General features: G+C 43.7%; 1 protein-coding gene across 1 annotated transcript in view; it reads right to left on the bottom strand.

Moving 5' to 3' along the window:
- The window catches only part of SH3RF3 (SH3 domain containing ring finger 3), a 246,380-nt gene extending 219,864 nt beyond the window's left edge, over positions 1-26,516 (bottom strand). The window contains exon 1 of the mRNA XM_050977714.1: positions 26,075-26,516. Coding sequence (XP_050833671.1) covers positions 26,075-26,470 — 396 coding nt within the window. The 5' untranslated portion in view covers positions 26,471-26,516. The remainder of the gene's footprint in view (positions 1-26,074) is intronic.
- Positions 26,517-26,821: the final 305 nt, after the last annotated feature.

The following is a 26,821-nucleotide window of genomic DNA, read 5'->3' as shown; positions in this document are numbered from 1 at the left end:
AATGCATTTCTTTTCTAAACATTAATATAATGAACATCAGCTTTCTAGTATTCACCATATTCACCATACTCACCATTCTTCCTCTTACTGATTTAAGACTACATTCTGAACTGAATTAAACGTAGAGCTTTTATACAAATTAATTTGAAACCCAAGAACGGAATTAGCTTTTGGTATCCATTAGCATGCTCCTGTTACACATGAAAAATACTCTCCAAATATCCATTAAGGAACCTGACAATTTATTCTCCATACAGGGACTGAAATGTAGCACACCTATAACTGCGGACAAGTGGAAGCCCATTAGCAGTTACTGTCATCATCCATGAGATCAGCTGCAGGGAGATCACAAGAGAGCAGGGGAAAAAGCCACACAAAGGAGAAAAATATAATCATTTGTACAATATTCCCTTTTATGTCATACTATGCCAGCTAAATAATTAATTACAAATACATCAGTTGCAGTTAGAAGGAAAAAAAAAAGAAGGTGGGTGGGGGAAATCAATGAAAAGCTCACAAATGTAGTTAATAAAAGGAGTACAAGAAGCACTGGTGTTGCAAAGCGCCCAGGTTAAATGCTGAAGAAAGCACTGCCAGCAGCAATCGCCTGCAGGCATCCGCGCGTGATTAGCGACTCGATGCCACAGAATCCGCTCTGCTGAAGAAACCCTCTGACCTGGGGATCTTGACACCAGGAGCCAAATGCAAACTGTGTCACCACCGGTACCAGATGGCTCTGAGAGCATAAAGCCACACTGCCCGCGCCCAGTTTTCCATGGCAAGAGTACCAGAGAGGTCAGAAGGAGTCTGTATTAATTAGTCCCCATTGTTGGCATCACCAAAAATTCTTGTTCATTTTTGGATGCTATCTGTAAATAAAAATTTCCATTAAAATGCCTCAGAGGAAACACATTCCCATGAGTTAAAGATATGAATCACACATAAATACCCTGCCTGTTACCATGATTTTATGTGAATACAAAATGAGGCTTTCAAAAACTGCTGCACATAAAGCATGAATGTCTTTATTCTGGGAGTAAAAATCATTGCTGTAAAAGAGTCTCCTTCACCTCCTCCCTGGCTATAGCAGAGACAGACAATACATGTTTTTGAGATTTTACATTGCCACAGATTCATTTCTTTCACATTATAGGCGAGACAGCTGATAACTTGCTACCTGAAAGGCAACTGTATGGGCAGAAAACTACCCAAAAAAGGGAAACAGCTCAGACAAGAGAGTTCACAGTGGTTAACCTCCTGGAACACATTAGCTACACCAACTCCCAGTTGCCCAGACTAAACAACCCCGAAAACCTCTTGATTTTATTCACTAACAGGAAATGATTCAGATACAGTTCTGCAAAGGGAGTCAACAAGAAGAGGTAAATTACGCACACTCACTGTACTACATTTGACTGTGAAACAATCGAGTACAAAAATTATTCAGCTCTGATGTAATTTTTTCTTCCTTCCTTCTTTTTAATGTTTTCCCCCTTGGTTGACACATCTGAAATAAAACACGTGATGCTTTTACCGTAAACCTTCAATACACATAATTCTTTAAAACACACATATCCTACAGACTCCTGACAGTGTAGTGTCGCCAGGTGTGAGAGAAACTGGGATCTCTTGCAGAGAATGGTGCCTGCAGATAAATAATAATGAAAACCTAAGTGCTGTCAGGTCTGAGGCTGCAAACAGTTAGACTTTTTTTCCTTTAAAGCTTGCTTTTCATGAGAGATTTACTTAGCAGCATAAATGTTAAACATGCACTGCAGAAGCATATAGAAAGATCACAATCTCTTCTGGCTCCACAACTCATCCCAACTTGTCTATGAAGCACAGCTATGGTCACAAAATTAGAAGTTCTTTATCCTTTGTCAAACTACCTGATACACCAACAGCAGAGCACTCCATTTACCTGAAAACAACATAAGCCTCCCTCATCTTAAATGTATCTGTACAAATGAAACAGATTCCAGGCTGAACTTTCATGGTAAGTCAGAGAATTCATACCTTTTAAAACAATTTCAAATGTATTGTCCCTATATATCCACGTACATACTAAAAGCCACATAAAGCAAGCAGAAGAATGATATTTGGGATAAACCCCCAGCATTCCTTTACATTTTGCTAATCAGACAACACCTAATATGTTGACTGCTCCATCACCAGATGTCTAGAGCACTGCTGAGATAAAGGACAAATTAGAGATCCAGCAGCTTGTCCCTATCATCTGTTCCAGACTTTGTTGATGTGGACTACTGACAATTATTTCCTATTATAATTTTTTTTTTCCTTGTTATAAAAAAAAAAAAAATAAATTGAAAATCCCAAGAGGTCTTGTAAAACCCCCTTATGGTCCATTATCATTCAGGCTTTAATTAAGAGCTGTAACCAAGTGCCATGCCATGCAGCCAGGCAGGATCCATGCTCAGGATTATTCTTTTCCTGAGATTACTTCTGCAGCCCTTCATGCCAGCAAGGACTTACCTAAAATGAGGCCTGGGGGAGGTGCAGGAGGAAGTGTCTGGTTGAGCAATTTGACCTCATACAGAACTCCAAGGGCTGCAAATGGGTAGGAAAGCAGCAATTTGCCTAGTGCTGAGGCTTGCTGGGAATCAGCTGCTCTTCCAAGTCATGGGAGGAGGCACCTCTCCAAATGCCAGCCTGTGACAATTTTAAAATACGGGTTTTGCAGTGTCCACAATTCCACAGCTGGAGCAATGGCGCTGGGCAGGGCACAGCTCAGCACACCCTGGCACTAAAACCCCTCACAAGTTGGGCTGACATACTCTGTTCCCACACTCCAAATGATGTCCCAGCTGGGAGATGTTTTCCTGGATATCTGTGTGTATTGTACTGGATTTTTCCATTCCATTCTAGGGATCTAGAAACACTAGCAGGACTCATCCTGCTCCTACAGTTTCCTTTGAGTTTTGATCTTATATTTAATAAAAAAATGCTGGTAAGTGACTTGTAGCCTCTGCTGAATCAGGCCATCAGGACACAGGTGCTTTGTGGATCTTTCCAGAATGACTTCTGCATTGCAGTTGTGTCCCTCCCCTAAGAGAAGGCTGAAGGCAATGACCACGTGGTTCCATTCATGTATGTAGCATTGGCAAACACAGGACAAGTGTGCTCTACTGCCTTAACCCACTTTTAGGAAGGTCATGAGAATAGTAGGAGGCACCAAAAGTGATCAGGGTCCTGCTGGGTCACGGTGGGCCACCCCTGAGGAAGGAGTGGTCTCTAAGACCACGTGTACCAAGGTCTTTGCTGGTAAGACAACAGCAGCCACTTGGCAGAATTAGTAAAAACCACTCATCCCGCAAGTAAATTTCTGAGCATGTGGTTAAAGCAAGGCTTAAGTTTGGGATCTTTTCCTAAAAATGACCATGAATTGGCTCGAAATACCATTCAAGAGGGCCAAATGAGGCTTGGTACGACTGCAGCTAGATGCGTCAGTGAATAAGGGCACCTGCAGTGAGCAGACAGGGAGGAAGCACTGCAGGGTCACATATAGCTGAGCCAGTGTCAGGGACAGAGAAACACATTAGCACCCTGCAGGGACAGCAGGGGACAGGGCACCACTGGTTCAAGTAAATGCTGCCATGTCTGAACAGCTAGTGTGCAGTGCAGGCTGGTAGTGCAGAGAAGTTGTTCCCTGCTTGCATAAGAGATGAGAAATGAAATTCAGTGAAAGGCATTCCCCTTGGAGAGATGGGCGGGACTAGGATGACACTGCAGTTGTTTGGTTCACCCTTCCTCCCCTTCCAGCACAGATGTGTGACCAGCAGAGTGAGGGGCTGGGAGTGGGACACATGCTGAGCTGGAGGCAGTGTTAAGTGTGCAGAAATGACTGATGACTGCCCCTAGGGGGTTACTGCTGGGCCACACTTAAATGAATTATGTCGTTAAAGCAGCAGCACCTTCAAGTCCCACAATCTGCATCTTGCACATCCAGAACACAGTCCTTCTGTTCATCCCCCTCCACCTGTTGCCAGCTGTAAAAGTTTAGTGCTCCTATTTCTAACACACTCCTAATGTAAGCACAGGTAGTAAAAAACAAAGTGCTAAACCCAGATCTTCTGTTTTTGAATTTGTTTCAGACTGGAATTCACACAACTTGCTAACCATATGGTTTATGGGGCTCACTAATCCTGCAGGGCTCACAGGACTCATCAAACCTAAAACTGAAGAGTATACTTGCTTCTGAATTCTGCAAGGCTTATGTTGTCCTATAAATCACTGTCTTCACTCCCTGGCTCCTCATCAGGAGCCAGGATTTTTTCACACCTGAAGTGCTTAGGACTTTCAGACACATCTACACCAATCATTATTGAGGGATGGCAAAGAAGGCATGGCTGAAAGAAGATGCATGGGTGAAAGAACAGCTTTGACATTTTTTTCCTGTAAACCACAGCAATTCAGTTATTTTGCTAGATGGAGAACCTGGTAGGGGAAATCACCTTGTTGATACTTAAGAATAACCTTTATACCTTCCAACCAGAACTGTCACTTTGTGTCTCCATTCCTTATGAATATTTCAGGAAGTAGGCCATATATAATTAAAGGTGCCTATGACACTTGCAATGCTCATTGTTCCTCCAACAGCTGACAAAGAGCAGTAACCCCAAAACTACATTTTATAGTCCTCCTTTTTGCAGAGCTGCTTCAGCTCCTCCCTTATGAATTAATCAAGTGGAAGATTTCAGCTGTTTTCTTAAACAACTCCTGATAGGAGGATGTAAGTCACCGCCTTGCCTTGTGCTAAATAGATGCAGACAGGTACAGCCTGAACAGAGTTCAGTAGCCACTTAGAGGAAATTATCTCTAACCTCAAGTCAGCCCTTTATTTCTGCAGAGGACACATCAGAAACATGTTTAATTGAGAACACACTGCTAAAGCTAACCACAGGCAAAACTGTAGTAACAGAGATTAACACAAGCATACTTTTAAAGCCTCTGTTGAACTAGGGCCTTAAGTGAATACCTCACTTGGGAATGGAGAATTATTGTCAGAATACCTGCATCTCTTACAGGCCACTGGGAACTCCTTTCAAAATTGGTTCTGAAATACTCTTGTTTTCAACATCCTGTTATCAACTCTACTTGGGAAGCAATGGAATTAATTTAGAGAAATGGTTCAGAAAAACATATGGGTTGCAGGTCATGTCTGGGCTCCTTCAAAACCTGTTTCCTTCCTGTATTTTCAGAAAACTCGCCAATACCAAAGGGAACAGTAGTTATGAACCCCATATGCTTTGAATATATAAAACACCTATATTCTAGTCCTAAAGCTGTTTGGCAAACCTTCTGTTTCTTAGAAAAACTAGGCTGCAAGACTTGGTGACCTCTTTGCTTATAATATTCATCCATTCAATACTGCTGACAAAGTGACTGCTTCCTTTGATGGCTTGTGATGAGCCTTGCCAAGTTAAACAAAGGACTCTCTGCTATTAATCTGCTCTTCTGATTTCTCTCTTATGAGGCTGAACCTGTTGATCAAACAACTATAATAGCTATAAATACTCCAGATTAACTCATGGTAGCCACCAAAGCAAAGACAAGCTATACATTTTCAGGACAGGTGACAATTCCCAAAGTCTGAAGGAAAGAAAGACTCTCACATCTAAGGTGCTGAAGTGGCTGCACCTTCCAGCTCTGCTTCCAATTGTTGATAGCACAGGTATGAACATTAAAACCTGTTTCTTGATTGGGTGTGCGCAATCCAATCAAGAAACTAGCACACACCCAATCAAGAAACTAGCCAAATGCATCCTTTAAATACTGACAAAGAGGGAGCCTGACAATGCAACAGGTTTACAGTTTTAAGGACTGCTTACTTCTAAATCCACTAGCCTCACTGCCATGACCTGGCACAGTCTCTGTGGCATTCATGTGCTGTTCAGTACCTCTGTTCATGTTCCTTGCCAGCCGGTGGCTGGGGAGATGGGCAGCTGGATCAGATTCCCTGCAGAGGTCCCTGGCAAACCCTCTGTCACTCTGTGATCTGCCAGCAGTGTGCAGGGACACACTCCCCATATTCAGACCCAGACTATTCCACACGGCCTGTGAGGCACATCAGCCCTCTTTCAGTACTTCTTTACAGTGCCTGTCAAGGACCCTTTGGGCTGCTTTCATCCTACCAGGTGTGCTTGCTCCTCAGTGCACCCGGGAGTCCTGGTCCCCTGGCCCACAGCCTGGGCTAAAAACCCAGAGCATGTTGCCTCTACCTGGTAAGAAGTACTGAATGTGGATAACCCTATAATTTATTCTGAACTAATTTAGAAGGCTTTAGTGCATTGAATAAGTTCATAGTAGAAGATAATTTTAGAAATTTGATTAATATGCATTGCAGCTTAGCAGAGATATGTGTAGAAGTTACAGCCTGCATATGCCCAAATCAACTTCACTCACTTCAGTAGGAAATGAGACAATCAAAATATGATTCACTAGAAAGAAATGAGCCAGGGCCTTTCCACTGACAAATAGCAGAAAAACAGATTGATCACAAACACCCAAGAGAAAGATGTGCGTGTGTTGTACAGAAGGAGCAATAGCGCTCTACTAGCTACAGATGAACATTTGTCTTAGCAAACCATTTTCAATCAGCAACATTTGTTATTTTTAAGGTAAAAATAGCAACGTTTATTTTGAAATAAAATAACAAAACAAGGGTTCACTGAGGCAGTTAGTTGAAGTGGGACAAAAGTTTCCTTCTTAACAGACCGACCTCTTGCTATCAACCTTCAAAGGAAAATACAACTCCTGAATCAAAACATTTATATTCTTCTTTATTTGCTTTTCTTGTTGTTACAGGAGCTGCTTTGCCAGATGGTGGTTAGCAGATGAGCAGTTTCCAGTGATGTGGTTCTCTGACCTGTATTGCTGATGCACATGATATTTAAGGGCTACCGGTTCAGCAAATAACATCTGGGTGACAAATCCTTTCAGGACAGGTGACAACCCTGTCAAGAGCACCACGGAAGGATACCTGTGACAGCTGCAGCAGCAGAGGCATTTATTCCCTCCTGACTTTTCTGGGAGAATTTCAACAGGAGAGGGCGGTGCAGGCACAAGTGAACGTCTCCCAGTGAATGATTACAGCCTCTTGATGATAGGTTTCCAGGAGAGAAGCTACCCGTGGTGTCCCTTTGGGTTCTCTGGAGGGCTGTTGTACTCCACGACTGGAGCTTGCTCTCAACAAGTACTGATTTACAGCAGTTGTATTTTGATTAGAGCTGTCTTATAAATAACATCTGCTAAGAGGAAAGAAATTGCTTTGGTTTTTTCTTTTTTTTCTTAGAATTTCTCCTTTTCCATTGAAATTCATAGAAGCTTTCAGAAGAACTTTTAGGAACCTACAAGAAATTGACAGCTTTGACACAAACTCTTCCCTTGCCTTTTTCCCCATCCCGGCACCCCTCTGCCCCAGTTTATAACACTAGCAGCACTCTCCTATAACATGGCTAAATTAAATGTACCTACTGATTAATATTTTCCAAACTTCCTGAACATATCCCATTTTCCCATGGAGTAAGTGTCTAAGAGCATCAGTTTCCTGGTGTCCAGATGTACAGACAAACATTAGGAGAACTTCCCATATTTTATCTGTTGCAGTAAGCACCAAAAATGAGGATCAGATTTAAAATTCTCAGACCTTCCTCAGAAAAACAGAGTTGTTTTTATTTCAAGCCTTTGAGGAGGTCTGGGAAAGAAATAGTTAAAAACAAAATTATATTAAGGTCAGCAGAGGCATCATCATGATTTCCATGTTTTCCATATTCTCCAGATACGGAATGATTTCTTCTAACAATACAGAACAAAATACTATTTAGCATGAGAAGTAAATTGAGGCTGTGTTTCATCTTTTTCCTTTGCCAACACAATGGCACTGTCAGCAATATAACCTTGAATGTCTTCATTTTCACACATTAACCCTTTGAGCCCTGCAAATTTAAGCAATCTTTTTGACTCACAGAGGAGAAAGTGCATTTTAAACTCCTGAAACAATGGAGAACAGATTTTTTAATTAAAGTTCTCCTTGTACACACGCACATATAACCCTCCCTTTAGCAACGAAAAACCCTTTTAAAATTAAACTTATCATGCTGAAATAATTAACATAACTCCTGGGAAAAATGCATAATCTTTGCATACCAAATGCCAAAATGTCTAAATTAACTGTGTTTAATAAATATTACATTTCTCTTTGAGTACATACACTCAGTTAATCATGCATTGATAGGCAGAAAATATCTTTAAAGCGTTAGGTATTGTAACTTAGGCATTTTTAATTTGATTGGTGTTCTGGTCTTTGCAGGTCCCTGAAGGGCTCAAATCTTCGGTCCTCAGGACGTGAGCCAGCTGGAATACCTTTGGAAAGGGCAGGAACCCCACAGCAGCAGTGCTTTTCCACAGGTGCCAGTCTGGATGCCATCCTGCTGCTCTGGGGTGAATCTTGGAGCCCCGCCGTGTGCAGCACCGAGCGGCTCGGGGGTATGGACTGCTCCTCTCTTCTGGCCAGGGGGCAGCTTTAGGGGGCACCCGAGCTGCCTTCATGAGCTCACGCTTCATGAGTCCCACCAAACTAATTATTTGGTACTTGTTCTGTCCCCAGAGCTTGGCACGAGGCTGATTCCTTATTTCAGGGTATCAGCATTTCGGTCTGCAGGGATTGAACTTACAGGAGGAAATATTAGAAGTGATGGATCCTATCTCTGTACTTTTGAGGAACCCATTTTCAAGCCTGTCTGATTATAACACTCACTTAAAATCAAATTTCGGCCTCTTTCAATACCCAAAAGGGTGCAGCAAAAAATTAACATCATTATTTGCTTTGTGTGCTTAGCAAGATTTAAATATGACTCAAAAAAACCCCGAACCTTGACTGCAAAATTACACTGGTGTATGACTCTTAGGTGAAGAGCAACAGAATTTCATTCAGTCTCTTGTATTTTTCACCACTCCTCCACCCTGGAAGCGATTACATCCAACCCCTGGTTTACAAAATACATAATCACAGCCAGAGGATGATTCAGTCCAGCTAAGGGAAGTGTTGATCCACAACATCTACTTGTTCCTGGCCTCTCCTCCCAAAATTCAAGGTGCATTTGCATCCCAGCTGCAATGGTCCTCAGCCACAACTGCAGCCCCTCTACAAGGTCTTTCAAATCGAGAGATCAGCCCTGGCCCAGCCAGTCACTTCAACAGACACATGTAATCTTTGGAATCACAACTATAAAAGCAAGTTATGAGCATTGGTGTACCATTCAGCAGCTAAGTACATAGCAGCTGTATTTAAAAGTAGCCACTATCAGCCAGTGAAAGCAAATTAATTATTTAGATATATTTATCGGATTTATAGGTCAACTGAAGCTAAAGCTACTTAATTGAAATCCTGATAACAGACTGAAGCCTGTGCTCGATCCTATACTGTGAAATGCAAAGTCTTTATTTAATAAAGCCATTAAGAAGGATGATAATCCCTGTGGCCTTAAATATGAATAAGGTGCAATGTAAATAATAAAAGGCAAAAATCCAATTTTCATGCAGTGAACTTTCAAATACTCCGCTGTTTCCATTAAATTACCTTTTATTCAACATATTGTAATGGCACTGAGGGCACATCAGGCTTCCTTGTAATACAGTTATTGTTCAGCATAAAAACTGGTTTTTAACTTGAAACAGAAAAGTGAAATATTTTATTTGGCTTCTCTCATATGTCAAATGACATGAAAATTGAGAACAAAAGCTTCACAGATGCAATAAAAGAGAAAATAAAGGAAAACTAAACATATGCAAACAAAAAACCCCAATCCCCAGAACGTGAAGACAAAAGAAAGAAACAGGGTACATAATAGTACTTTTCCAGTTAATTTTACAGCAATTTAATACTAGGAAATAGAACAGGAAAACCATTTCAGCAACTAAAGCAACTAAACTTGACTATAAGCCAAAAAGAGCCGTAGCACACAGCAAAGGAGGTGGAACTCGTGTGAAATGTCTGTCACACTCCTTTCAAACATGAGGATGATGACAAGAGCTTGAGTGCATCAAGTGCCACAAGAGCACAGTGCTCAAGTCTGGAGGTGTGTGATCACTCCCTGGTCCTGCAGTGCTGGTGGTGGGTCCCTTTGGTTGTGCTTTAACTTCTCATCCACAAAGGAAGCACTGATATTTACTATTTTCTATGAAGGATTCTATGGAGTTTAGAAACACTAATGAAAGGTTCCTGTATTTATTGAAGAACTGGAAACTGTAACAAAAGGTCAAGAATTTACTGTTATTGTTCAGAAAAAGAGCACTCATTGCAAAATAAAAACAATCCATTAAAGATGAGACTATATTTGTTATGAATGTCAAATTATTTTTCCACTATAAATTTTTCTGCAAATCAAAGGAATTCCTCCAGCAAAGCTGTGATGGAATAAAGATAAGAGAATGGCTCTATTTTTATTCAATTCTATATTCAATTTGTAAGCATTACACTCAAAGAAACCTTTCAGCACAAAAATACAATTTTCCTTGTAGCATTTTCATACTGCATCAAGATGTTTAAAGAATCCATGGTAGAGATGTGCACTACTGTAACCTCATGAAACACATACACATCACTTTACAATATTTACTTTTCACTGTGTGTGTCACTGCAATGGGCCCCTGGCTGGGTAATAGTTAGCACTGGCTCCATGATTCACAGAAGGCTGATCAATCCCTTTATTATATTATATCATTATTAAGAAACCCATAGCTTTTATAGACAGATACAATACACCTGGACCTAACTGGTCCTTCAAACACCATCACCATTGGCTAATTAGGAAATCACCCTTTGGTAAACAGATCTCCATAACACATTCCACATGTTCACAATAACAGGTGCAGCAAGTGAAGATAAGAATTGTTTCTCATTCTTTTCTCTGATCTTCTCACAGCCTTTCCCAGAAAGGCCTGGGAAAGTTCTGTGTTGCTCTCTGTGCCCAGAGAGCTGCGGCCACAGCTGTGTCTGCCACATCCTATTTTCTGTGCTCATGCTCTGGTCACAGAGTCACAAAATCACAGAATGGTTTGAGATGGAAGAGACCTTAAAGATCATCTAGTTCCAATCCCCCTACCAGTGTCAGGGACACCTTCTACTGACCAGATTGCTCCGGGCCCCATCCAGCCTGGCCTTGAACACTCCCAGGGATGGGGCATCCACAACTTCTCAGGGAAACCTGTTCCAGTGCCTCATCAGCCCTCACAGCAAAGAACTTGTTCCTTATTCCTAATCTAAATCTACCCTCTTCCACTTAAAAGCCCTTGTCCTGTAACTACAGGCCCTGATGAAAAAAATCTCTATACATCTTTCTTGTAAGCCCCTTTCAGGTATTGTAGGGCTGTAATAAGGTCTCCTTGGAACGTTCTCTTCTCCAGGCTGAACAAACCCAAGTCTCTCAGCCTGTCTTGCTAAGAGAAATGCTCCAGCCTTCCTCTGGACCCCCTCTAACAGGTCCACATCTGTCTTGTATGGGGCACCCCAGAGCTCGAGTACTCAAGGAGGGGTCTACTGAGAGTGAAGTAGGGTGGAATGACCTCCCTCAATCAGCTGGCCATGCTGCTTTGGTTGCAGGCCAGGACACATCTGAACTTGCAGTCTGCAAGTACACAATGTCAGCTCATGCCTAGCTTTCCATGCACCAGTCTCCTGAAGTCCTCCTAGGCTGAGGGGTTCCCAGTCCGTCTGTAACCCGGGCTGTAGTGACAGTGGTGTTTGCCAGAGGGGCAGAACCTTGCACCTGGCCTGGCTGAACTCCCTGGGGTTCACATGGACCCACTCCTAAACCTGCCATGGTCCCTCTGGGTGGCATACCTTCTCTCAAGTGTATCAATGGCACCACTTGACACGTGTCATCGGCACATTTGCTGAGGATGAACTCAATTCCATGTCTACGTTGTTAATGAAGATACTGAACAGTACTGGTCCCAGTAAAGAACCTCAGGAGCACCACATGGCATCCACATCTCCATTTGGACATCAGCCATTCCTTTGGTCCATCTCTGCTCCAACGCTGCTCACATGCAAAATGAATGGGGAGTGTCAAAGCTCAGAATCAGCTCTGCTACAGAGGCTGTCTTCTGCCCCACACAAAAAGGATCCTGGGACAGAGGGATGATGGCAATGGGGCAGTGACAATGTCAAGGGGAGATGGCAATGGGGACATTGAGATGTTGCTGCTCAAGCAGCTGTAAGCAGCAAGGGGCACTAACAGCACGGGACGTGACAGGGGCACAGAGCGGGCCATGGGGGTTTCCTGAGCTGTCACCTCCTATCAAGCCTGAGTGAAAACATCCTCCCACACCCCAATGAAAGCAAACCCCTCCATGGCCTGAACCCATGTGATGAGGACACAGCCTCCATATGAGTCTTTTATTCCTGGCAAAATTGCTTCCTTTTGCTTCTTGCATGTGCAAAGAAAGAAAAGACATTAAATAAGAGGGGAAAAGCAAATCTATTCATGGCATGCAGAGCAGAAAATAGTAACACCTGACAGACCTATGGTGAAGTAATACAGCAACTCCATCGTGCAAACCATTATCTTGAATAATATTTTCACCATGTCAATGAAGCAAAGCTATATGAATGATATTTCTCAAGCTTTTATTCCTAGGAATGACACTACTGCCTTCCAGCAACACTCTCCAAAATGGTTCTACTGAGGTGCTACAATATTGCTACATACTACAGTAGTGATTTCTCACACCTCCCACCAAACAGTCAGAGTCCTAAAGAACAGATCTGTCAAGTAGCAGATTACTCACAATCCTTCATTAATTACTGAAAAAAGCCACAAAAAAACAGAAGAGTGTATATTTAAGCTCACTCAGACAAAGCTACTAAACAGCTAGGATACTGAACATTACAAGGATCAGACTTCCTCATAGTATTACTGTCTTGGGTCTGCAACTACATAACATCAAAAAATGAAACATTGCTATAGAGGCATCATTTAATGCTCTTTTAAACTCTTCAGGGGAGGGAAAAAACCCACCAAAAAAAACCCTGAAGTAACCTTTAGCGTTTTACCTGAGATTCATTCTGGTCTTTATCTGCTCGCTGCCAATTGCTCAGAGTGTACACACTAATGAGACAACTGCAGGCTGACCACAGTCTGTGCTCAGTGTTTAGCTTCTATTTATTTCACCAGCACTGACTGATTTGGGGAATCGGCATCACTACCCAAAACTCATGAGATGACTCAATCAAAGAAGCACATATTCATCAAAAGCATCAGACCAGCTGAGGAACCTCAAATCTATCCTATTTCCTGCTATCTCTAAGTTCAACTGTGAGCTCAGACGCTTTTCACCCCAGCCCCTATGTCAACAAAAAGTCTCCCAAATGATAACTACAGAGAGTATAAAGTAAGTATGCTTCTCCTACATCCAAGATCCTAAAACAACCACCCCTCTTTCACCAATATTTTCATAACCAGATTAATTAATTCTCAAATGATCAACTTATATAAGAAAACGCTGTCTGGCAGGGAAGCATTCTAGTGCAGAAACAACTCACTACATGAAGGGTATTGCTGAGGGAATCACAGAATCATCAAGGCTAGAAGAGACCTTCAACATTATCCACCCAGCACTACCATAATCACCCCTAAACCATAACCCCAAGTGACACATTCAGATGCCTCTTGAACACTTCCAGAGATGGTGACTCCATTCACTCCAATGCCTAACCACTCTTTCTGTGAATTTTTTTCTAATCTCTAATCTGAACCTCTCCTAGTACAACTTAAGGTAATTTCCTTTCATCTCTTCACTTGAGAAAGGAAGAATTTAAACGTCTATTTTGTATAAAACCAAACTAACAAAAAGCCAAAACACATGAACAAGGCTGGAACAAATGGAATACCTCCTGGAATTTTTAACTGTCATTTGATGAAGAACAAAGAACTACAAAGAATTGAAGAATATCAGCCATTGGGAACATCCCCTCTTCTCCTCAGTACTGTCCCCCTTTTTTTGTCACCTCTGTGCACCCTGAATTCTCCTCCCATGATCACTGGCCGGAGACAGCTGCCCCTGCCTCTGTTTCCTAAGTAGGTGGTGGCCTATGTGAAGAGTGGTGGTCAAAGCAGGCTGAGTCTTGGGAGTGTTAATTCGATGACAAAGCACAAGCCCACCAACTCCTTTCTTGCTATAACAACGAGGAAGATGCTCATCAGCAACAGCTGATCATGTCCCTAGCTCAGCACAGGTTTCTGAGCTCAGAGAATGGGGTACAAAGACTTAGAAAGTTCAATGTGGTCTCCAAATGTTATTATTAAATACCAATCTACAATGCTATCAGGGCAAACTCTCCCTAAATACTCTCCTCATATGTTTAAGATTAGGCTATCACACAAGCTCTACTCCCATAAGAAACTAAACTTCCAAAATGCTCCTCTTTCATTTTCTACCCATTTTCTTCTCTACTTGGTACACTCATTCTAACATTAGCTACTGTCACTCTTGAGCCAGGGTCAGGGCAGGAACAGGCAAGAGGCAGGATCGTAGCAAAGGCATAGAGGACTTTATTCCAAAGAACCGCACGGTTTTTATAGAGTGGTACGATAGATTCTAGTCTATTGGCTAACTAACAGAAACATCTTTTCCACACACTGTCCTTGAGAGGAACAGAAAAATAAGCAGAAAAACACCACCTGCAAATTGTTTATAGCCAACAAGTTATCATATCTTTCCAGCACCCTAAAACTTCTCACAAGCTGCTGTGAGAAACACTTGCCATTTCTCTCTCTCTGTCCCATGGCATCCACAAGCTACCACTAGGCACCCCCCTCTCCCAGGCTCCCTGACCACTAGCACCACCAGCGACTCATGAAGCACTTAATCACCCACGTCAAAGGAGCTCATCTTCTGGGTCCTTCTCTGAGCTCATCACACAGAAAAAAAGGTGACCATGCTCATCCTGAAAGCTGGGCTCTGCAGTATAGGCTAGAGAGGATGTACTGATTTGGTAGGTTAAAAATTCAACAAGGAGTGAAGGCACAGGCAGGTGCCCTAGCCCACTGAAAAGTGAGGATTCATGTGGAGAAAGAGGACAGGAGAACCAGAGCCCAGCTCCTGGACAGACTCTTCCTGCACACTCCTGACTGCTGGATGTCTTCAAATGTGATGAAGCACTGCAGGAAGGACACAATGACACAGATACTTTGCTGGATCTCCTGTTACCACTACAAACAAAGCACTTTGCTTCTGGTATTCCTATTTTTTGTGTCTTTTTAAAGGTGGGCGAAACAGTTGGGAGATGAGATGCATTAAACAGCACAACAAACTCCCCCCAGTCCCCCAGATAATCACAGTGCTTGAGGCACCAAACCTATTTCCTGCTCTTATTTATGGGGGGAGACAGGGCTTGTCTCTCTGCTCTACACACTGCACAAGACAGCAAATTAAATGCTATACCTTGCTGGTTTGGGTTTTTTTTAATACAACGGGTAAAACCGATTCTTAGCAACAGCGATTTCAATAGTATAAAATTCATATGAAATGAACATCACATGTGGAGAAACTGGAAAGCAAACTGGATCTTGAAAGAAAGAAAGAAACCGGCTCTTGAACACCTTGTGGCTCTGAACACCTCTGTACTTCTTGTAGCGTGCTGCCGACAAGACAAAGGGAGGAAGACACCAACCTTCCCTTTAGCTACTTGCTTCCTGGTTTTAGAAGCCAGGGATGAAGGGGAGATGGCCATTCAACCCTGGCCATTGAGTTCTTGTTTATTAGGAAGCAGAAAATGACCTCTCCCTGGCTGAACAATATTATTACAGATGATGAAACCTCCACAGCCCCTTCTTTAAAATGTGTTGAATTATTTTTAACAGTAGCGACCATCATGGAAGTTTACACTCAGACAGAAGTGAGACTAACTGCACATAAAAGGAAGTCCTGTGTTTATCAAAAGAACAGATAAAACTCTAGAAAAAAATGAATTTTCCCTTCTGCAATATAGATCAAAGATAACATGTTTTCCCTTTATAAAAATTTACTAATTTTTAAAAAGGTGTAATTGGTTCAGATTTTACATTGCTGCATGACTGTGAAATATAAATAGTCAGATGTTTCCCACTAAGATCTAACACCATAATTACCTACAGAGCAGAAGAGAATAAGCAAAAAAATTCATCTCACGGTTGTCAACTACTATTTTTACTATATTTTATGACGTGTGTGTGTATGACACTATTCTCTCAGGGGGGATTTATGATTTGTTTTAGAAAGAGCATATACAAGAGAATGAGGCTCTCCACACAAAAACTCTTGGCTGAAATGCAAGATGCTCTGGACTGAACACAAAGATGTCCTCACTTGCCTCTTCCACAGGGCTGCACCCTCCCCACACAGAGCTGGCCGAGCAGCAGCAGCCCCAGCATTGATGCATGGTGCCCACTCAACATGCTACAGATCCCACTTTCTGTCAGGAAAGCCTGTGCTATTTCTGTGCCTCATCTCGTGACATTTTAGCATGAACTCACAGGGAGGCTCAGCAATGAGCATCAGAAGAGCCTGTCACGACTTGTCCCAGCATCCTCAAGGAACAGGTGCCTTGCAGCACACCGGGACCCATTCCCCCTCCTCCTCTCCAACCAACCCCTTGCTGGACATTCCTTCTCCCTCACACAACAAGCACAGGCCTGTGTTTTGGGGTGCAAGAGAAGGCTGTGTGTGGGTGCACTCCTATGATCCCTTGAGGACACGTGTCCCCACAGCACACATCCAGAGATGTGGCTGGACCAGGCACTGCGCTGTGACACAACACACACCCATGTCTGACAATAATGCACAGTTTGCTAATATGGACACGGGAATGCATGGAACAGGCCTGCCTGACAAGAAAACATTCATTCAGGGAGATAGGTATACAGATAGATATATATAGCATACATACTTATATTTGAATGTACCATGTTTACAGACAGCTAAATGTAAGCTGAAGTCAATCAAAACACAATCAAAATAAAATCTTCCTTCTACTTCCTTCGGCTTCACTGCATTAAAATAATTACAAATTCATAAATTATTGCAGTTATTGGAAATGAAAACATATTGATTTGCTTATAAGGATGACAATACTGTAAACCTGGTACAAGCTGAAATGAAAGCATTTCAAAATACATATGAAGGCAGCCAGTAAAGAGGCAGCCTACTAAAAGCTGTTAAAGCTGTTTCAAAATTAATTTAGAAATTAAAAAGTAAATTTATAAAATCATGTCTTTTTATAGTAAGTCACAGAGGAGTTTTTTACTGAAATTGGCCTGAAAGTAATCCACAAATAAACATGTTCAGCAATATTTACTGAAATGATCATTTAGGAAAGTAAATACGACAGTGCCTGTGTTTGGCTGACTTCTTGGCTGCTGCAGGGAAGGCAATCAGCAGGCAGCACATCAAGCACAGCAGTGTCCCCTTCGTTTGGTTAGGGCCGTGATATCTTAACCCAAAGGTCCATCCACTACTGCACACTCAACATTTTACATTTCTCTTTCCCTGTGCTGTTCTTGCACCTACACCTACTTCAATGATACATCAACTGCAGCAATTAATGAACCTTTGTCCAGAAGGGGAAAGACTGTTACAGCTTAATGAGACAGTAATACACATTAAAATCAATATTATTCAGATTATGTATCTATTCTAGTCCTCCCTCTGAAAATAACTGAGACTGTAGGAGAAATGATCATTAGCATTTTGATAACAATCTTGCCAGCCTTCTGTTAAAATACTTTCTCTTTAAAGTAAAACTGGGATTTGTTATCTTATACAAGCAGACCACTCTAAAATTAGCAATGGCAAATTCATATTGGTTTGCATCAGATTTTAAAAAAACTTGGAAAAAAATTAATGCTAACTTGCCTGAATAATCAGACTCTTGTGCTTGTTGCTGTAGCAGTGGAAAGGCACTCTAAGCATTGACTAAGAAGCAATCTCTTCTCATAAATACCATCTCTGTGCACAGAAAGGCACTCCTTAACCATATACAGCATTAGTTTCACTTGTCTGATAAATCATATTCCTGTTGACAACCAACATGAGGGACAAATTCCTCCCTACCACAAATCCTTTAGGTATCTTAGAAAAGAGGCTGAATGTTGCAAAGCAGGAAAGGATTTTGCACCTTTGTCCCACAGCCACTGCAAGTGGACAGAAATTCCTCAGAATTCCTGACTCAAATTATATTATGCAAACACCATGGTGAACAAAAACAGCTCCATCTCTCCCTTTTTTTAATTAGCGAATCCCACAGCCTTCCTTCTCCTCCTGGCACCCAGCTCTGTGAACCAGACAGCTAAGCCCTCCTGTTTCCAAAATGGGCCAAGATGGAGACCTGCTGCAGAAACAGCTTTAAATTGTTCACAAGGATCTGTGTCCCTCAGAAACCCCTGCCCTCGGTCAACCACATGCAAACAGACCAGTCACACCAAAAATCCCAACCACTCCGACAGGACAAGAAGCCAAACTCCAGCAGGGGCCAACCCTTGCTTTGAAAGTGCCAGAAACCAGCTGTAAGACAAAGCAAGCAAGCTTTTCACTATTTAACCCCTCAATAGCTGGCCTGCAGATGTGAAAGACTGAGCCCAGGGCCAGGTGATGAGTCCTTCCACTCTCACCTGAAGAGCTCCATCAGCTCCTTTGGGCAGATATTCAGCTGCCCATCACCTGAGTTCACAGGTCACCCCAGCTGATAGCAATCAGTGAGCAGCAAGCTCTGTGGAACCAATGGAAATTATGCTCAAAAGACTGGTCAGAAAGTGCTCTTGAATCCAGATGTTTTACATTTTTCTCTCTGCTTTTGAAAACAAAATGTCTTTTTAATACCAAAAGTAATACTCTTTCCTTCTGTTCTTCCCCTAAGAGCCATCTCATGTACATGCATCATTAAATTAATGTTTGTTCTGTCTAACGGAATAAAACCATTCAAATTACATACAAAGACAATTAGATTAAATTATTAGGCACACGCTCTGGGTTTTTCTTTTTAAAGCTACTCAAACAATTTTAAAGGTTTCTCAGCAATCCTCTAGCAACACAAGCAAAACTTCCCACAAAGAGGAGGTAACAAGTTTAACATTACTGCTGAGGAAGATGGTAATGGAGCCAAGTGAGTAAAACGAGCACATCAGCAACCCCCCCACCACCCCATGCAGTCAGGAAAAGGCATGGCTCAAGCTGTCAGAGGAATCCAAACTAGCAAAAGAAAGAGGATATGGGGCTGGCATATGGGGAGAACCTGTTCACAGGCCCATCTGCATCAGGCACTAGAATGAAATTTTTCTCATTGTTTAATTTTTTTTTTTTTTTTTTTTTTTTTTGGTGCCTAATGGTCAGACCAGTAACTTTGCAGCCAAAGCACCAGGCTGCTCCAAGCAAGAGGCTTCTGTCATCAGGAGCAGTTTGTTTTGGTGCAAGACTAGGGATAAATAGGTAGCTTTCAGCTGGCACTGTATTTCCCCGTCACTCCCTCCCCAGCTGCAGAAGCACAGCTGCTGTGGGAGCTGGGCAATGCCAAGGTCATGATATTTTCTCAAATCCTGTAGTTTATCTTTGTCCCGGTGCTCATGTCCCGTTAGAACTAATCTTGAGTTCTTCCCATGACAGCTCATGGCAGATTGGGAAAACCTGCTGTAAAATATCAGATTTTAACAGGACTTCATTGAACGTATTTGCAAAAATTTAGCTTGATCTGTGATGAGTGAATGCAAGAAAGCTGAAACTGTGTTCACTCCCAGCAGTTTTGGTCTGTAGAAGTCACAAAGTCCCTGAACACTGAATGAATCCAGGGCTCTATAGGTCATCAATTACAATGTTGCAAAGCTTAAAGACATTAACCAGAGTGAAATATTAGTTATAATGCCTCCTGAAGCCTAGAGAAAGGCTTCTAAGAAAGAATGATCTACAGCTTTGAAAACAAGTGCCATCTCACAGCTGAAGATATTTCAGGTGGGTCACTGAAGTGCAAGAGTAGACTATGGTTTTTACCTCAAATTTAAGCACCGTTTCTTAAGAGAAACAACATGAAATATTGAACAGACTAGTGAAATTAGAGGGGACAGTACAAAGACAATAGTGCAAAACTCAAGAACTACCCAGTCTTTTCAAAATGAAACTGTAATGGGATTACAAAGCCAAAATTATGAGACAGCAGAAAAAAATAACTCTCTAGTATAAGAAAATACCTTCTCAGAGAAAGAAATCCTCCATGGCATAAATAAAAAATTGTTGTAGCACTTTATGTGGCAGCTTATTGATCGTATGGACACAGCTTCACCTAGAAAGAGCATGTGTAGCCTCCCCCTGACCTGCAAGTACAGGCACCCAGCATTACCAGCCAGAGCCTGCAGCCTGTCTGACCTGTTGGGCACTAAGCCAGAGCCAGGAGTCTGCCTGAACATGAACTGATAAGATTAGAAACAAGGAATACAGTGTACTATTACAGTCCATGTGCAGCATACATCGCTGCATCCCTGCGCCGATGCTCCCCGCAAACCAAGCACAGCATCTCTGCCAAACCCCACACAACAACAGAAAACAACCATTGTAGCTTCAGTGTATACAGCCAGCACTCTTCAATTTTCCCAAAACCCTGCTTCTCTTGTAATAATTCTGTGTTCGTAGGGCAGCTTCCTTTGGAAGACTGAGAAGCACATGAGGGTGGGCTCGTGCTACTGGGGCAGGTTTCCAGCTGGGAAATGCGAAGCCCAGAAAGGTCATGCAGCTTGCTAGACATCAATGACCATGTTCTGCATATACCTTGAAATGACAGCACAGCTTTAGGGTAGCTGAACAAAAATTGCCAGGGTTGAAATGTGCACTTTAGGGCTGAGTTGAGCAAGCCTATCCATCTGTCTTTGAGTAACCAGCTACGAAACATGGAACCCTGTCATATGCTAAACGTTACCAGCATTCATCATGAATCATTCAGAAGGATGACGTGCAGGGATTAAACTTAGCATTCACATTTGACATCAAGAGGGCTCCTATAGAGGCATGTCACACTGACACAAACTAATAGTTACTCTGCATTGACACAAACCCCTCTCCACTGTCCCATAACATTTTTAGGTGTGACTGAGCCACTGCTGGCCACCCCAGTTCAAGAAGAAAAAGTCCACTGTCAGCACTGGCACCCTTTGGTCACATCAGGTCCATCACACATTTTTCTAGCTTGCAAGTAAAATAACATCATCACACAGAAAAAATCATGAGTAAAAATACTCCGTTTCTGGAAAACGTAATGGACATAAAGATGACACCTGCAAATGGCACATTTTCTGGAAAGTCTAAGTGCTCAGTGAATGATGAATTTTTCTGACACAGCCCCTCAGCAATCCCCTCTCCTTTGCTCACTCATTTCTGCGGAGACAGCTTCAGCTGCTGGGGTTTTAAATACTTCTGGCTATATTCTCCACAATACCCTTCAGTATGGTAGTTAATCTCCTGTGTCAAAACACATTTTTAGCCATCTGCCAGACAAAAAGGAAATCCTCAAGATCAGAGCCTTTGACACATGGAACATCACTCCTTTTAGGATGGCCTTATGACAAAGTTCAAGTGCTGATCAGTGAAACTACAGCATCAGAAGCAAATAAATCAAAGAGAATGAACAAAAGTAAGGCAAGTCCCTGGGTTAATGTACATGACACACTGCTGAACAGCACTCCAGTCTGTGCAAGCCTGACCATTTAAAAGGCAAGCTGAAGACTACCCTCTGCCCAAGACAAAGTGTGTCCCCTTCACAATCCTCTCCTGCTGTAATATATATAAATGCATATAAATGCCAGATTCCATCTGCTTCCTCTTGTGCAACCCAGGGTGGGATCTTCACCTGATAGACAATGTAACCAAAAAGGAAAAAAACAGGGGAGCAGAGAAATACTGTGAGGTTGACTCCTTTAATCCACAGTACCCAGTCTAGGATGAGGCAGAACTCTTAAAACAGTGACAGAAATGTCTCCTTTGGAGAATTTCTACAGTGTAGCTGAAAAGCTTATTTAGCAAACTAGTGCTGTTCCCTCTGCTCGCAAAACTTGCATGAAGCCAAGGGCTAGCAAATGGCAGCCTTCCTCCTGAAACAGTGCAATAGCTCTGCAAAGCTGATACACACGAGATGCATCCCGTGCAACACGGGAGTGCAGCCCATCCGTCACTTTGCTCAGGCACGCTGACACATCATTTTCCTTATGTGCACATCTTACTCCTCACCAGTACCTACAACCCATCTGGTAACACACCACATCCCTATCCATCACTTTGGCCATGTTCTCTCTTCTGGAAAAAAGGACATGTTTTGTTTTACTAGCTTGTTTCTTTTTCATGCAAATGTTGTTCTCAGTTTGTATTATGAGCAAACAAGCAGTAAGCCTTGCACCTGGAGTGAAAGACGCCTGGTTTGGGAGGAAATTACTAAAGACTTCATGCATTTAGCCAGCAATTAGATCTTAAGAACTCCCCCCACACACACAAAAAAAAAAAAAAAAAAAAAAAAAAAGTGATAAACTGCAATAATTGTGGGGGAAAAAAAAAACCAAACCAAACTCCACACTCAGTAAAGAAGGCAGATTTACCATAATGCCTTGACAATCTAAGGGAGCCATTTACTTTGACAGAACCTGAATTCCCCAAGCAATTCAACAGTGGTAATGGAAACACAGGAGCCAATAAATTATAACCTTGTGAGTAATGTGCCTACCATTATAAACCACTTTTAGCCTCCTCTCTATTCCCAGGGTGGGTAGGCACACAGTTCTTGGATTTCCTTCCCTTCATTCTTGCAGTGTGCTCTTTCAGCAGCAGGACCCTTTTATAATGTCTAATACCATACTCTGCATTTAAACAGCTTTAATGTGAATATCTCAAATATGCAATATCATTTACAACAATACTGGGTTTTTTTACAGGCTGAAACAAAGGCACTGGGTCACACCACTGTATACTGATAAGATCCCACATATTGTTCAATGATACATTAGTAGGTACACAGCAAACCCACATCTCTCATACTGAAGATGTTCACCACGTATCTCCAAACACCCACAGTATTTCAGGAGTGCTTCTGAAGAATGGTCTTGGACAACTTTAGAAACAGCACCAGTGCCAGCTCACCCCCAGCTCAGCCCCTCTTAAACTGACTTTCAGCAGTCTGCACAGACCAAGTCTGGGAAAAGAAAGGCCAGAGACCCGATAAAGAAATACAAACCCCACAGAGTTTTGCCCATGAGATAAACAATATGTGTTGATTTCAGAAAATAGCATCTACGCGAAGAAGATTTCTCCAAAGTATAAAGTGTACAAGCAAAATACAGGCATGATGATAGCAGCACAGAGGCTGACCCTGCTCTGTCTTCTAAGGTTAATTAAAACTCCCACAGAAACAGATCCCTGGTGTGATTCTAACACACCGGTCCAAGGATCTGGGCAAGATTGAAGTCTGATGGAAGTGACCTTGGCTCTCTGCCATTACACTTCACAATCAGCATTTTCCTTCCGTACCAAAAAGCCCGTAATGGTACGTCCTATTTCATAGAGTGCATTATCTAAAATGAAAGGTAATAATTAGCAAAATAGTGCAATTTGCATTTAAGTCCCAGGCAGCAAATCTACAGCAATTTCTGAAATATATATATATCACAAAGAATCACTGCTGCTTTCTTCCAGGCAGCTGAGCTGTCAAAGACCAATGCAAGAGAGAAAGGGATGTAATTCTTCTCTTCCGTATCAGCCTCAAAATCTTGATTCTAGCCTGGATTGTACCATCTATTGTTTAGTACAGAGAGAGGTTCTGCACTCTTGTCTCCAGGACTGCTCAGCAATCAGCTGTATCAGCAGCTCCAAGGAGGATTATTCTCCCCTGCTGCTTTTTTTTAAAAGCAGATTAGTTCAGACTTTCTTTCACTGTAATGAACCTTGTAAGGATCAAGCACATTGCATTGATTTCCAGGATAAAATTGTGCCATCAGTCAAAAGGCCAAGCAAACACTTCCACAGACCCACTCTGTCCCAGCAGACCCACTGCCCCAGAATTACCCATTAACCCCAGCAAGAGGAAAAGAACAACACAGTTGTTAACCATAATAGCCAAAATGTGATTCTCAAGTCGTGCAATTTTGCTTTCTGTCAAATTCAGGTGGGTAACAACCCTCACAGAAATGGACAACAGAACTCCAATGCTCACCAAAGTGCTTTGCAATCAAAGACAGAAAATTATAAAATGCAATGTGTTTTTATTTACTACATGATATCTGCAATAATGGCTAGGGAAGCAACTTTTTAAAAGCCTGACAATTTATGGTAAAATCACAAAAACTCAATTTCCCTTAAAATTTGCAAACAGCTTTCCCCATTGAGCATTTTATTACATGTGCACACCACTGTAATCTGCATGCTTGACTAGGACTTAAAGATTTGATAACCAGAGATTGTTTTGTTGGATGGTCACAAAAGCTTAGTGAGAGTGCAAGACCCTGCCCCCTCAACACAAACACTGCAGGTGTAATCAGCAGACCCTGCCTCCCACAAGAGACTCCTGCCTGGACTCCAAACCTGACCATGGGATATTGTACTTTACCTAATGAATGCAAACTTCCCTTTCTATAATGCTGAAACTAAGAAGACAGGAGTTGTCTGCTGTGAAAAAGCTACTGCACTAAGCTTAGTTGAAAAACAAGGAAAAAAAAAGCAGAAGGCAGAATTCCATTGCCTTTTTTCTTTAAATTGGACAAGTCATTATTAAGTACCTGAAGCTCATTGAAGACTACAGCTCAATAATAAAGGATCTACCCTTCCAGAAATCCTGCCTAGCATATTTCAATTCCAACTTCAGGACAGAATTTTATGGAACAGTGTTTGGCATTTGCCATCATTTCCTGTAGTGAAAACTTCAAAACAGCAGTACAGGTCTATTCCTTTTTTTCAGGGGAAAAAAAATAAAAAAGAAAAAAAGTAGAAAAACAATTAATTGAAACGTTTACTATAGCAATACAACTCCACAAGGAATCTCTACACTGACCTTTTAAAATCAAAAGCCTGTACACTAAACTACAGCTCAAGTGGATTTCATAAAAGATCAAAAGACAATTAAACATATTCAGTATATATATGACATTAAAAGTGAGATTAAATTCACAGTTTTAAGACTGACTCCATTCCTAAGTCTTCTGAAGAGGTCCAAGAGTAAATTTTATCATATAGCATGAAAGAGCAATACAGAACAGTGAAAGGAACTGATCTTGTCCCCTCTGAGCCAATAAAACCCTTGTCATGGACTTTAAAGGGCGCAAGATGGGGCACTCGATTGAAGAGTTCAATAAATAAATGCACACGCTGCAGTACTGGCCTTCGATAAATCACCACCTTATACATAAAAATGAAATTACGCTCCCTTGAGAGGGGAAGCTTCAGCTTCAAACCCCGCTCTGTTCCGTCTGTCAGGAGGGTTCTGTGGGGTTGTAACAGCACCGGCAGCGCCCGGAGAGTGGAGGGGAGAATTCCAGGCTGGGAGGAACACGCCGGGCTCGGACCGGCCGGGCGCTCCCAGAGACTTGGCCCCGCAAGCAGCTCGAGGGTGGGAGCCGGCTCCTGCCCGCACCTGACAGGCACCTGGCGCAGCCCGACACGCCGGGTAAAAGCGCTTTCGAGGCACTCTGCAGTTCATAACTCCACGTCCAGCTCTCCTACACCGGGGGCAGCCCCGGGGCCCGCCGGTGCAGCAGCTGCCCCACAGCCAGTATAAACCCACCCAAAGGGGGGTGTCCCCGGGAGGTCCCGGCCGCTCCCGCCGCCCGCGGCCGCCCAGAGTACTTTGAGGACACCCCCGTCCGAGCGTCCCATCGCTAGATCGGGGGAGCGACCACAACAGCGGGCCACAAGTGCGGAGTGGGCGCACGCCGGTGCCCGCGGGCACACACCCCCTCCGCCCGCGGGACGTCCCGCCGCCGAACCAGGGCCGCCCGGCGCTCCGCGGGGACGCGCGCTCGCCCGGCCGCGCTCCCGGCCCGCCCGACCCCGGCCCGGCACCCACCTTTCCCAGCAGGGCGCTGCGGCTGGCGGCCGCCAGTTCCCGCAGGCTGGCAGCGGCCGAGGCAGCGGCGGCGGCGACAGCGCTGGGGGCGGCGGCGGGCTGGGGGTACGTGGGGGCCGCGGAGCTGGGGCTGCCGCTGGCGCCCCCGGCGGCGCGGGGCCGCTGCCGGATGCCGTCCAGGAGGCGGACGAGGAGGATGTTGGCGGGCAGCTCGTCCACGCCGCAGCCCACCAGGATGCGGCACTCGGGGCAGCGCAGCTCGTGGCGGGAGCTGACGATGCTCTCCAGACAACGGCGGCAGAAGGTGTGCTGGCACGGCAGCACCTTGGCCGTGGTGTCCAGACGCTCCAGGCACACGGAGCACTCCAGAAGATCCAGCAGCGACGACTCGTCCATCGCCGCCGCCGGCTCCCGCTCCGCCGGCGTTCCGCCGCCGCTCCGCCGCCCCCTCGCCTCCGCCTCCGCCCCCGCCCCGCCGCCGCCGCCTCCGCCTCCCCTCCGCGGGGCAGCGCAGGGCCCCGACGCCCCTAGGGCCGCCGCGGCCGGCGGCGGCGAGGGAGGGGCGGCGGCGGGGCGGCGGGGGCCATCGGGGCGGCGGGGCTGCCCCCGGCGGCGGACGGCGGCGACCTCGGGGGCTGCCTGGGCGACGCTGCCCAGCGCCGTGCGGCGCGGCGGCGATGCCAGCGGCGGGGAGTGCAGCGGTTCGGGAGGAGGACACCTGTCTGCCCGCGCCTCCTCCCGCCGCCC

Source organism: Serinus canaria, chromosome 1, assembly GCF_022539315.1.
Source record: "Serinus canaria isolate serCan28SL12 chromosome 1, serCan2020, whole genome shotgun sequence".
In the NCBI taxonomy this organism is placed as follows: Eukaryota; Metazoa; Chordata; class Aves; order Passeriformes; family Fringillidae; genus Serinus; species Serinus canaria.
This window is presented reverse-complemented; position numbering and strand designations above follow the sequence as displayed.